Genomic DNA, 12,775 nt, shown 5'->3' with positions numbered 1-12,775 from the left:
TTCACACCTTTCCGGATATCCTATTATTCACATTTGAGTAAATATTCCTAACATCTTCAAATCTAATTCTTTTTTAAAACATAGTATTAAAAACTTTGGTCTTGTGTACTTTTATTTTATTTATGAAATTGATGATCTTTCTCCAAATATTCCTTTTCTTAAGATTTTATTCATATTTTTTCTTATAATTAAATATTCATCTCAAAATATTTTCAAGAGAGAGAGAGAATTACTTAAAATTGAGTTTATATATTTGGTGGAAACTTGAAAGTGAATATTTGGAACTATTCATATTCGAGTAATTTAGCATGACATAAAGCGAGATTTGACTTTTTCTTCTATTTTATTAATTTTAATTTCTCGAGGCCACCAACTTTGGTAGAACATACATAAATAATTTTCAATATAACTCAGATTCGGAAGATATACTCACTACAAAAAACACGCAAATTACCAACGGAAAAATCCGTGGGTAATTGCAAGGTGAACAGTATTACCGAGGGGAATCCAATGGATATAAGCCGTTAGTAAAACCCTCGACGCTAATTTTTTTCCAAGGGAAGTTAGCCGTCGGAAAAATTCCCAACGTCAAATCCGTTGGCAATTATTGAATAGGGTTTAGGGTAATTACCAACGGAAATCGTCCGTCGGTAATTATTTATGTTATTTCACATTTACCAACGGCATTTCTCCATTGGTAATCTACCTGAATCTTATTAGCACAATTTTACTGTTTTTCTACGTACCTATACACAATCATTTTCAAGCTACACCATTAAAGTAATAACCAATAAATAATTACCAATAAAATCAAATCATGATATATAAACCTCAAAAGTATTACACAACCAACGCACAAAGCAAAAAGAAACATAAAGTATCGGGTTTTGAAATAAGTTCATGAGACGTATCAATTCTATGCAAGAATCATCAGCAAGAGTGTGACTTGATTGTTGGGGTTGCTTGGACGTCATAAACTGCTTTATCATCCTTCCCATCTCCCATTTTTTGCTCAAGTCATTCTTGCTGCATTTGGCACCACAATTCTTGGCACACTTCATCTCGTATTTGGTCTCGCAAGGAAGGATCCAGGCAGGCTGAGGCGTGATGACCAATCCCTCCTACATTTTGTATCGAGTTGTTACCCATGAGGTGTTTTGCAAAGTTCCTCATCCCTATCAACCTCTTTTTCTTATCGAGCTTGCCTCCGAGAACATCATCTATATACAATAAGAAGTTAGTATAGTCAATCTGTAAGAAGAATTAAGTCCAGAGTTTCTGCACAAGGGTGTCCACACTCTTCTTTCCAAAGCCCAGCTGCATCGGCTTGTTAAGTGATCTATTCAGATTTTGAAGAGCTTGAACTGCATAACACAAGTCCGTTTATCAGTTTCTTTTTTTTTCAAAAGCAGAACAAGTAAGAAGATTATACATTATGTTCAATCACACCCTGAAAAACAACACTCAACACAAAATTGTTTCAACTTCATTAAATTGAAGGAAATTCAAGAATGGCCAAAATTATGGAAAAAACTTCTCGAATGACATTTCATCAATTCTTCCTACGTTAAGAATATTAGCACAATCTTTTTCCTTTTTCAGCAGAAAAGTTCAAGAAATCAGTGTAATTAAGCAGTCAACAGTGATTCAAAATTGAAATTTAAAATTAAGACTTGTAACACTCAAAAAAATCAGTGATTGCCCAAGACTCTCAAAGTCCAATAATCACCAAATAGAAACTCAGAATCAGCAAGAACAGATTCTTACCCATATTTTCTTATTTTTCCTCAAAAGATCATCTGTAAATACTAAATACCGAAAACAAAAAAAAAGATTAGTACAATACTAATTAATTAATGAAAACAACAAAGTCAGTGAAACATTCAATGAAGCTTCGCATAATCACAGATGTGAAAGTCAAGAAAAGTAATCGGAACAATATTCTGCACTGAAAACTTCAATAACAAGTAAAAAAATGGATTGTAAGAACATTAAATCTATAGCAGACTGTACCAATTTCTAGCACCCTAAGGCATGCTCCTAAAAATTCATACAATCATGGCCACCGATTGAGCCATGTTCCAAGATATCTAAAATAAAAATAAAAGAGATTAGCTCATACTTTCTGATTATACCATGAGGATTTTAGCGCACACAGCTGTCAAAATTTAAAAACAGAAGTTTAGAAAATTAAGCAAGGACAAAGCTAATGCAGTTGAACAACTAAGAACATGATGAAAGAACATATCAAGTATCCAAAATCAGCATATGCAAAGTGTTACAGTGGAATTAATACAGTTAAGAACTGACTACTAATTTGTAGATGAAAAAAGATACTCATTTTCAACTAAATGCACAAACCAATTAGAATGAGCAATCACACTAGTAATGTACCAATTTATGCATCTTAGAAAACTGAATGACGATGATTCTTGTCCACCTTAGTAAAACTATAAGAATAATCAAGTGCACTCACATGTTCTATTAAGCACTCAATGTTGAAGGTCATTTGATACTTTATTTTCATTGCAGAACCAAAATGAAAATAAGCTTACAAGAGACATGGGCAGTACCTGCGGCGCTGTAGGTGAGAAGAGATGAGAAGTGGCAGTCCTTCTAGCTGTGAGATTTGAGGTCGTCTCTCACTTCCTTCAGGGTTAAGAAGGGATCACCTGATACGCCGTCTAGCAGGCTCGGCCGCTGTAGATACATCAATTCCATTGTTGAAACCATTTCCATCAGAATACCCTGTTAAATCACATTCCAAATCGTAAAAACCAAACAAAATACCACCAATTTAGAAGGTGACAGTAGAACTGAGTGTAGTAGTCATGCCTTCGGAGCTTCGATCTTTTTGAACCCATGCATGCTAATGATCTGCCAAAGAAAAGACGACCAAATTCAGCCCCAAAATGTCTTCCAGATGGAAAAATTAAAAGAAAATGCAGAGCTCAAATGAAATCCAGATCGCACTTAGAATTGCAACAGATGAACTCAGGCAATCAAATGTTAAGAATTGGTGAAAAGAGAAATGCGAAAATCAACACATAACCGGAAAAGAAGAATCAGAGGAACAATGGCAATGAAAATGAAATTGATGAAAGATCAATACAGTTGATTATCAGAACCATTATAGCACCGGTCACAACAGTAAATAAAAAACTGAAAAATAACCTCCACTGATTATAAACAACACAAAATCCTCACACATGAAAACTCCAAATAACCTTAAATTTTGACGATCAAATGAACAAGCACAAATTGAACAATAATTGAGCCGAGCCGAGCCGAGAGAGAATTACAGAACCAATTCATCAACATAAGCATAACTTAGTAGCAAATTAAACAAAAATAACGACAGTGATGCGAAAATAGATCTGAAATTTAGAAAAAATAGGAGATACCAAGTGAGAGATCAGGAATCTTCCGCCAGAGACGCTCCACGAATCTTCCTCCAGAGTTCTCTTCCACCGGGGACGCCCCACGAGATCCTTCTCAGTCGGCGACGGGTTCCACGGAATCGAGGAGAAAGAGAGAAAAGCGGTAAAATGAGGGCTTGGGTTGAAAAGAAAAGTAAAAAAGTTAAATAAACCCGTGAAATTAAATTTCAGATTTCCGAGGGCACACAACCCCTCGGAAAATAGCTTTTTATAAAATAATAAGCTATTTAAAAAAATAGCTTTACCCACGGAATTCCTCGTCGGTAAAATAAACTAACAAACTCCGTCCCTATCTCGTCGAAAATGATGTCAGGAAAATTACCAACGGCAAATCCCTTGGTAATCCATCAATAAATGCAGATGGATATTATGTTGTCAGCAAATCCCTTGACAATTTGCATATTTTTTGTAGTGACTGATATATAAATATAATAAAAACATTCGGGCAATCACAAGTCACAACTGGATTTTAGTGAGAAATGTGAAATATTATTACATTAAGTTTGTATAAATACATAAATTTTAGTACAAATAAGGGGTGAACAATATATTTTTCGCATCTAGTGAAATTCGAACTCAAACCCGCACATCTCTTTTTCATGGAATTTATACTTGTTTCTCATTTCTTCATTTTAAATATAATTCTTAGTGGATCCTACTCCTAGTCTCCTATACATACATATTTGTGAGTATTATTTTGGTAAAACTATCTTTAGCGCAAAAAATAAAATAGAAAAGTGCTACCTTATGATAATTCTATCTATAATCTATAATAATAATAATAATAATAATATTTCTTCACTTCTACAATAATTTGTTATGATAATGCTCTATATATAAGCAATTAGTATTATTTGGAAATAAAAGCTAAACATAGTTTAATTAGCCCAACTCGAATCAAAATCGAATGGGCCAAGCTACATATGAAAATTATTTCATATGAAGACGGCTCAAAGAGCAAAAGCCCAACTCGAATCAAAATCGCATAAAATGGGCCAAGCTACATATGAAAATTATTTAATTATAGTTTAGACGTATTTTAATCGACCAATTATGGATAATGAGACTCAATTAAAATGATTCAGTAAAAAATTCAATATATTTGAACTAAAGTAGGCACATGGACTATAAAATGGACAGGCATAGGCCCAAAACAATTTAACTGAATTAACGGGCTTTACCCAAAAAGGGAGCCCTTCCAGAAATTCTCGACGGCCCAAGTCAAGCCCGGGCCGAAGAGGGGGTTTGGAAATAGTTTTCAACCAGCAATAAACGCGCCTCGGTTAAAACCTCACTAGCTGCGTCATTGCCCCAAGCGCAAAGATATTTTACTTCTCTTCCCAGCCTTGTTTATATAATATAGGTTACACCTACAACTTTTCTAACACCATCGGTGTGGGATGGAATGGAATACATCCATCTTTCTCTCTTTTTCTATTTTTATATCTCTTCTTCCTTGGTATTTATTTTGGTTGGGAGATATGACTTTGCTACTAAATCATACACCGTTTGAATATTTGATAACTTCCCAACTTTTAATATAATACTATTATTATCATAAATAAACTGCTACTGTACTATTTTGCCTAGCTGAAGTTATCAAAATATACCATCATTTGTAGTGGACATGTTATATTCTCTCACGAACAAAGTCTCTAAATTCAATTAAACAGAGCTTAGATTAGATGATGTCATGGCCATTTACGATGATTGATAAATTACTTGATTAAATAGTTGTATCCTTTTCATTGTAAATTTTACAAAGCAAATTTTTACTTGATTAGAATACAAAGTTGAAAATAGTTGAATAAAGAAATGATTTTATTGGTAAAATTAGAGGGTAAACTATACTATACGATATTTCAATTTTAACCGGGAAAAAAGAAGAGAAAATTGCCTTAGAATACATCTCAAGGCTGTGGCAAAGCACAACATGGTTGTGTCGGAACAGACTATCGATAGCTCACGCCATCCCCGCTAACAACCTTAGAGCATCCACAACCGTGCTCTTGCCAACGAACACGGATGTGGGCCCGACTCCACTTTTTCTACCTGCTTTTAGGCAAGAGCACAACACCCACATCCGTGCTCTTCTGCAAGGACGAGCACAAGGGTCCCACCATTCCATTATTCAATTTAAATAAAAACATTTCCACAAAAGTAAAATACATTAAAAATAACCAGAATAATATTACAAAATACATTAAAAATTAAACATTACATAATTAAAATCCTAAAAAATAAAAATTACATAATTAAAATCCTAAAAAATAAAAATTACATAATTAAAATCCTAAAAATTAAAAATTACATAATTAAACTCCTAATCAATAAAAAATACATAATTCAACTCCTAAAATAAAAAAAAACACTACTCGTGGCCGAATTTTGCCCAAATGTGTTTGATTAGGTCTTCTTGTAGCTCAACGTGGGTTCGAGTATCGCGCATTGTGTGCCTTGTTTCGATCCTCTCACCCTCTGTCGTATGCACACCTCGGCGTGGGGGAGACGACATATGCTTCATAAGCGGCACGATGTTGTTCATAGTATTCTTGTTCTTCGCGCTCGGCTTCCGCAATAAGATGGGTGAAATCCATTTGAGGTTTTGAGTGAGAGATGAAGGTGTAGATATTAAGTTGTATGAAAAATATGAATGATAGATGAATGAGAGATGATTTGATAAGAAAAATGGATGATGAAAACGACCATTTTTTGGGATTGAGAAAATATTTTTTTTTTTGGTATTATTTTCGCTTTTTTAAAAAATAAATAAATAAATGATTTTCCAACGGATATGCCGTTGGCCAATCACACGCTGTCACGTCGCCTGCTCGCTGGCACGGCGCTGCTCGATGCATCGAGCAGCGCCGTGCCAGCGGCAAGAGCGCAGCGGCGGACAGCTCCTCCGCGCCGCTGGCACGGACGGACGGACGAGCACATGCTCTCCGTTGTGGATGCTCTTACCAATCCGGTACACCGAGTTCTTTGCATGTTTGTCTCGAACTAATCCGAGAGCGGCCTCCTCCTTCATCACGAGGACCATCCCGACCCCCATGTTAAAAGTCCGGCTCATCTCCGCGTCTTCTATTCTACCAGCCTTGAAATTCATCAAAGGTTAAAGTGAGATTGTGTTAAGATAATAAGGCCAACACAAATTGATGCTGACCTCTTGAATCCATTTGAAAACAGGAGGAACATCCCATGAGTTCTCATATATGAGAGCACCGAGGCCCTTTGGGAAAGCACGGGGTATGCTGTCGGTGAAACCACCGCCCGTGATGTGGGCGATCCCTTTGACGCCACCTCTGCTAATGATGTCAAGAACCTGCGTCACGCATTGCAAAAAGGTTAACGAAAATGGATAACGAGTGGCATGTGATATATGTCGTAGAAGCAAGAACTTTAAAGGCATTACCTGCTTTACATATATAACAGAGCTTCGCCCAGACTAAGAGACGAGCCAGGAAGATTGTCTGTCAAAGAAAGGCCACTTCTTTCTAACACCCTGGATTACTGCAATCGGAATAGGCTATTAGCTGATTTTGTTTTGAGGAAATATGGAAATATGATACTGACAAAAAACAAGCAATCTCAGGGGAACAGATGCAAACCTTCTGACAAGAGAGAAACCGTTTGAGTGCACTCCACTAGAGGGAAGACCACAGAGTCCTTCTTTACGATCCCAACAGCAAAGCCGCTTAGATCATACTCACCATCAGCATAAAAATCAGGCCTCTCTGCAGTCTGAAAGATATCAAGGATAGTCGATTCAAGTCTAAGACAATGTTCAGATATCGGTTTCCAGTTCCAAAAGCACAATTTACTTAAGAATGAGGGGGTTGTATTGTAAGGCCAAGACTTTATAATTGAATGGGCAAATGAGAAATAGTAACTTGCTTTCCATCATCCATATAGAAATTGCTGAATAAACACTATCAGCTGACAAAATAAGAAGCAATTCAACATAGATATTAGCTAATTTTTGGAATACAGAAAAATATACTTTTAAGAACTTCAGATGGTAGCCAAAACACCTAACATTTTACCAGCATGTTTTCAAAGCACTAAACAGATCGAAATAGCCAAAAGTACCTCTCCCCCGAGAAGAGCACAATCAGATTGTTGGCAACCATCTACAATGCCTTTAATGACCTGTATTCGTATATATATAACAAAATTACAACTATTTCCATCTAATAAATGAAAAAATCAACTGATGACAACCAATACCTTCTCTGCAAGGTCTGCATCTAGACGGCTTGTGGCAAAGTAATCAAGGAAAAACAAAGGCTTAGCTCCTGATGTGATAATGTCATTAACACTCATCGCAACCTGAATTTAAAAAACACACACACACACATTACCACCAGCATGACTAACAAATAACATCCATGGACTATTTTTTGTTTGTGTACCAAATCAATGCCAATAGTATCATGAATTCCAGTCTCGAAAGCAAGCTTAAGCTTTGTTCCAACTCCATCCGTGCCAGCAACCAAATAGGAATCCCCTAATACATGAACCAAAGATAAATATACACGAATTCATGGTAATCATATTCTAATACGAGCTCAGTATGAGCCAACAAAATCTCAGCATCGTCTATTGAATATAACAATAGAGCAATACCTAATGGAAAGAGCCCTCCAAAACCTCCGATCCCTGGAGCCATCTTGGCTATTCTCTTAACAAGCTCGGAACCAGCATCAATGTCAACACCGGCATCCTTGTACGTGAGTCCATCACTCTTTTCTGCGGCCTCGGTACTCGACATAGAAACCACAGCTCTGTCTTTCCTAGCTCCTCTTCTAATTCTAAGTTCATTCTTGGAAAAGATAGAAACCACAGCTCTGTCTTTCCTAGCTCCTCTTCTAATTCTAATTTCATTCTTGGAAAAGAAGGGCAGGAAACCTCTTGTTAAATCACCTTTACCAATAGGACTAGTGGAATTCCAGATACAGCGGGAGAGCCCTGTGTTTGGTTTGCACAAAGTGTTCATCTTTTCCTTCAAAAACAAAGAAGATAACAATCTGTAAAATTCAGTAAATTGCATATAGGTTTAAGTGACTAGCAAAGAAACTAACTTTATCGAATAATTAACCAAAATCATCGAGATAAAAGCAACCCTTTTGATAAATAGCATTAAATTAGTAGTAGAGAGAAACAAGCAATAAAGTGATTAGTTAGTTCGTAGTGAAAGAAAAGCGAACCTCAGCAAAATTAGAGCTTTGTTCTGCGGATTCAAGTGATGAGTTTCGAGTGTAACCGAGTTGGAGAAAGTAGAATCTGATGCCGACGGCGGGGGAGGGCGCGGCGGCGGAGGGTATACCTGCTGATTTTCGGTTTTCGGCGGCTCTTTTTTCTTTCTACGTATTTATTTTTTGCTCTACTTTTTTGTCGTATCTTTTTAAAAAATTTAATATGTATGTCAGTGGGCTGATATTGGGCGGCCTTTTGAATGTACAGCCCGAAAGCAGCTGATGAAAGGCCCATTGTTGAAAGGCCCAAGAATGATTGAATAGGTTGAAATTTTATAATTTCTCAAGTCTACTTTTCCAATAGGGTGGAGAACCATGCTAAATGAACTCAAATGATAGGAGTAATAAAGATATTGAGATCAGGGGTGAACAAAATATTCATAATCAGAATTACCATATGTCCATATCAAATCAAATGGAAATATTAATTTTGTTAGGATTTTTTTTATGTTGGGATCAGTTTGGATTTCTATTCGGATATTGGAATTGTGATTAGATTTTCGTTTCGTGAGGATTTATTTTTTTAGAAAATTGGATTTTCGGGTTTGAAATATACATCATATGTCCCAAGTTAGTCGAAATATTTCTTTTTTGCATGAGATCTAAGAAAATATTATTTAATGAATTAGATGGAAAAAAATAATAACATATGAGAATTGGCAAAATAATAGAGATTAATTTTTGCACTACTCATGCAATTTTATTTAAATGATCGATTTTGACATTGAAATATAGCAATGTGTCCCATTGGAAATATAAGGGTGGCCTTTTCTTTTTAAACGTATATAAGTGAGATTATGTAGATGATCATATATGCACCAATTGAAATATTTTCCACCCTTAACAATCTTATCCATATAGAATAAACCAATGATGGAGTTCCATGTCAGCATCAAGTATCCAAGTGCATCCAAATCAGCTCCTTGAGTCCACAAGCTCTTCATGTGGCTGAAACCAGATTTATTTCTCTCTCTCCAAACTTATAATCATTCTACCAAGTTCATAACTTAATATTCACTCAAGAAAGGAGAGAGAGAATAAAGTTTGATAAGCAAAAATGGCATCTGTTGTGATGACTTCCCTTCCACAGTTCAATGGGCTCAAGCCCCAAACAGCAACTCTCTCTCCTGTCAAGAGCTTGGTTAGTTTTCATATTTTTTTTACTCAACTTAGTATTTCATTGTATCAATTCAGACAATATACTGATTATATAGGAATAATAAAAAACATAGTGGAGTAGTTTGGTAACTGAAAAACCTTTCCTTGCATTTATGTGAGTGTTTTCCAGTCTTTTAATGCACAAGAGTAGTGTAATTAGTTAAGGTATATTAATAAATGGCAAGAGATTAATGGGAAAATTATTAGATATGTAGTTTATTGTCTCATTATATAGATATATAATATAATTTGTGATTATTGTAGTATTTTAACTCCTATTAATGTACTATCCATTTAAATCCAACAATATATGTACTATATCAATTAAATTACAAGTCAGTTCTGATGAGTGTTTGATTCTACACCTTGATAGTGTTTTAATTCGAAAAATAGTGTTACATGAAATTGAATTAATTATAATGTAACCAAATGTTGTCACAAAATTGAAATAATAACGTGACTAAATGCTAACATATTGAAATGTTCATCTCAGGTGGCTGTCCAACCCATGAGGCGCAGAGGACAGGGAGCTTTGGGTGCTCGTTGCGACTTCATCGGCTCGCCCACAAATCTGGTAAAGCTTGAGACAAAAATAACACTACTCTTTTTGTCCCATTATTCATAGTTTGTTTTTCTATTCAGACCGTCTCGTGTAACATAGTATGTGTCCAAAAATCTTGAGCCATGATTAACGGAATATATACTATAGAATACATGAGTTGCGAATGAATGGTAGAAAAGTAATGTAAAAAAAAGAGTATGAATTAATGATTTCGGTATGCAGATCATGGTTACTGCTACTAGTTTGATGTTGTTCGCGGGCCGATTCGGATTGGCTCCATCAGCGAACAGAAAGGCAACAGCCGGACTGAAATTGGAGGCAAGAGACTCGGGACTCCAAACCGGTGACCCGGCTGGCTTCACCCTAGCGGATACATTGGCATGCGGGACCGTGGGTCACATAATTGGGGTTGGAGTTGTACTTGGTCTAAAGAACATTGGTGCTTTGTAAATCATTTATTTCTGAAATGTTTTAGAAACTTTTCAATCCTCACCGGTGATTCAAATATTTATATCTTTGTGTTATTTTTGTACATGCACATATACTCATCGCAAATTCGCAATGTGTGATAGCAACGTGATAGTACAAAATTATCTTTAAAATAACCAACATAGTTGGCGCGGTGGTTCAACACCTCATCCCTTAAGCATGAGGTCAACGTACATGTGAATGGAAAAAACCATTTGGCAAAAAAGTCCCGAAAACGAAATGGTTCTATTATGAAACAAAAAGTCCCGAAAACGAAATGGTTCTATTATGAAACATGCACTTTTTAGGGTTCATTTAGATAGATAAAACAATGAACTAATAAATACAAGCTCTTGATGATTTATAAAATTTGTATTTGATCGTTGGGACGAGAGATTAGTCCTCTAGTAGTCGGAAAGAGGAATACATTAGGAAACCAAAATAAAACCTTAAATGGTTCAATTATAAAACATTCACACTTTTTAGGATTCATTTAGATATATAAAAATAATAAGCTAATAAATCCAAGCCCTTGATAATTTTAAATTTTTATATTGTTGTAGTTGATTCATAGTCCAATGAAGGTAAATGATTGGTAAAGGCAAACGATTAGGCCACCCGCAACGCGTTACACGGATGGCCCGAATTTCGTTCCTCCGTGACGAAACGGTGGCGGGACGTGTTGCAGCGTCCCATCCCATCACCATCCAGCCGGGACGCCCGTCACGCTGAGACGCAGCGCGAGACGTCTCGCCACGCGCTCCCGCGACGTGGGGCGCTCCTAGGCCTTGCGTGACGCCCACTCACCGGCCCGCGAGTGAGTTTCGTCACGCTGACGCAATAATTCATTTTAAAAAAAAAATCGAATTAAATAAAAAATAATAAAAATTCGAAAACGGAAATATTATATTTTTCGACCGTTTTCTTTCTTTTATTTTTAGTTTTTTACTCTATAAATACTCCTATTTCATCCTCATTTCACACGCAAACACAAATCTAAACCTCTCAAATCCTCTCTTTTTCCTCTCCAATTTTCATCTCAAATCATCTCTTTTATTATTCCCCCAAATTTAATCGATCTAATGGATCCATATGAGCAAATGCGTCGAATAATAGAAGAATCACTTGAAGAAGATCGACGCCGGGAGGCGGAGGAAGCCGCGCCGCCCCAAAGACGCTCCCGGACTTACATCCATCGTAACTGGGAGGAAGCCGACGCAAGGTTAGTACGTGACTACTTCTGCGATAACCCGGTATGGGGAGAAACCTACTTCCATCGCCGTTTCCGCATGCGGCGACCGCTATTTCTCCACATCGCAAATACATTGGCGGCCCGGGAAGAGTTCTTCCAAGAAAGGTTTGACGCCGTCGGCCGTCCCAGCCACACGACGCTACAGAAATGTACTGCAGCAATCCGTCAGCTTGCGATTGGACAAACGGCGGATGTGTTCGACGAATACCTCCATATCGGAAAAAGCAATGGGAGAATGTGCTTGATCCAATTATGTAAAGGCGTCCGGGCAGCCTTCACCGACGAATTTCTCCGGAAGCCAAGCACGACAGATTGCCAGTTTCTGCTCCACCTTCATGAAGAAGTGCACGGATTCCCCGGGACGCTTGGCAGTGTCGATTGCATGCACTGGCAATGGAAGAATTGCCCGGTGGCGTGGAGGGGGTCGTACATGAGCGGCCACAAAGGCACCCACCCCACCGTTATACTCGAGGCCGTTGCCGACTACCGGCTATGGATCTGACATGCGTACTTCGAGGTCCCCGGCTCGAACAATGACATAAACGTGCTCCACCAATCCGACCTCTTCGTCGAAGTTTTGGATGGTAAAGCGCCGGCCATCAACTTCACCGCTAAAAACCGGCGCTATAAAATGAGG

General features: G+C 37.2%; 1 protein-coding gene, 1 long non-coding RNA gene, 1 other non-coding gene and 1 pseudogene across 4 annotated transcripts; 1 reads left to right on the top strand and 3 right to left on the bottom strand.

The window, feature by feature from the left end:
- Positions 1–798: 798 nt before the first annotated feature.
- On the bottom strand, positions 799–3,717 carry LOC121759595. 2 transcript variants are annotated; one of them, XR_006041688.1, is made up of 5 exons: positions 3,405–3,717; positions 2,794–2,877; positions 2,574–2,700; positions 1,768–1,808; positions 799–1,364 (listed from the first exon to the last, which is right to left on the bottom strand). It is a non-coding gene; the product is annotated as an uncharacterized LOC121759595 (long non-coding RNA). The 2 variants fall into 2 exon arrangements; XR_006041687.1 differs by having other exon boundaries at positions 2,791–2,877; positions 3,405–3,714.
- Positions 3,718–4,613: 896 nt separating this feature from the next.
- On the bottom strand, positions 4,614–4,765 carry LOC121759855. Its single transcript, XR_006041789.1, has one exon. It is a non-coding gene; the product is annotated as a U4 spliceosomal RNA (small nuclear RNA).
- A 1,526-nt stretch (positions 4,766–6,291) lies between these two features.
- Positions 6,292–8,822, bottom strand: LOC121756825 (annotated as a pseudogene).
- Positions 8,823–9,676: 854 nt separating this feature from the next.
- Positions 9,677–10,942, top strand: LOC121757104 (photosystem I reaction center subunit psaK, chloroplastic-like). The gene is made up of 3 exons (XM_042152591.1): positions 9,677–9,839; positions 10,350–10,430; positions 10,641–10,942. The coding sequence occupies exons 1-3, from the start codon at positions 9,756–9,758 to the stop codon at positions 10,866–10,868; spliced, it is 393 nt and encodes a 130-aa protein (XP_042008525.1). The 5' UTR covers positions 9,677–9,755; the 3' UTR covers positions 10,869–10,942.
- The last annotated feature ends 1,833 nt before the right edge of the window (positions 10,943–12,775 follow it).

The sequence above is a fragment of the Salvia splendens genome, chromosome 12 (genome assembly GCF_004379255.2).
Source record: "Salvia splendens isolate huo1 chromosome 12, SspV2, whole genome shotgun sequence".
NCBI classification, from domain to species: Eukaryota; Viridiplantae; Streptophyta; class Magnoliopsida; order Lamiales; family Lamiaceae; genus Salvia; species Salvia splendens.
This window is presented reverse-complemented; position numbering and strand designations above follow the sequence as displayed.

Excerpts from the sequence above, each read along its gene's own strand:
- LOC121757104 (XM_042152591.1), top strand. The coding sequence starts at position 9,756 with ATGGCATCTGTTGTGATGACTTCCCTTCCACAGTTCAATGGGCTCAAG. Across the intron at positions 9,840-10,349 it reads TCTCTCCTGTCAAGAGCTTG|GTGGCTGTCCAACCCATGAG; the intron begins GTTAGTTTTCAT and ends TGTTCATCTCAG. Across the intron at positions 10,431-10,640 it reads TCGGCTCGCCCACAAATCTG|ATCATGGTTACTGCTACTAG; the intron begins GTAAAGCTTGAG and ends TTCGGTATGCAG.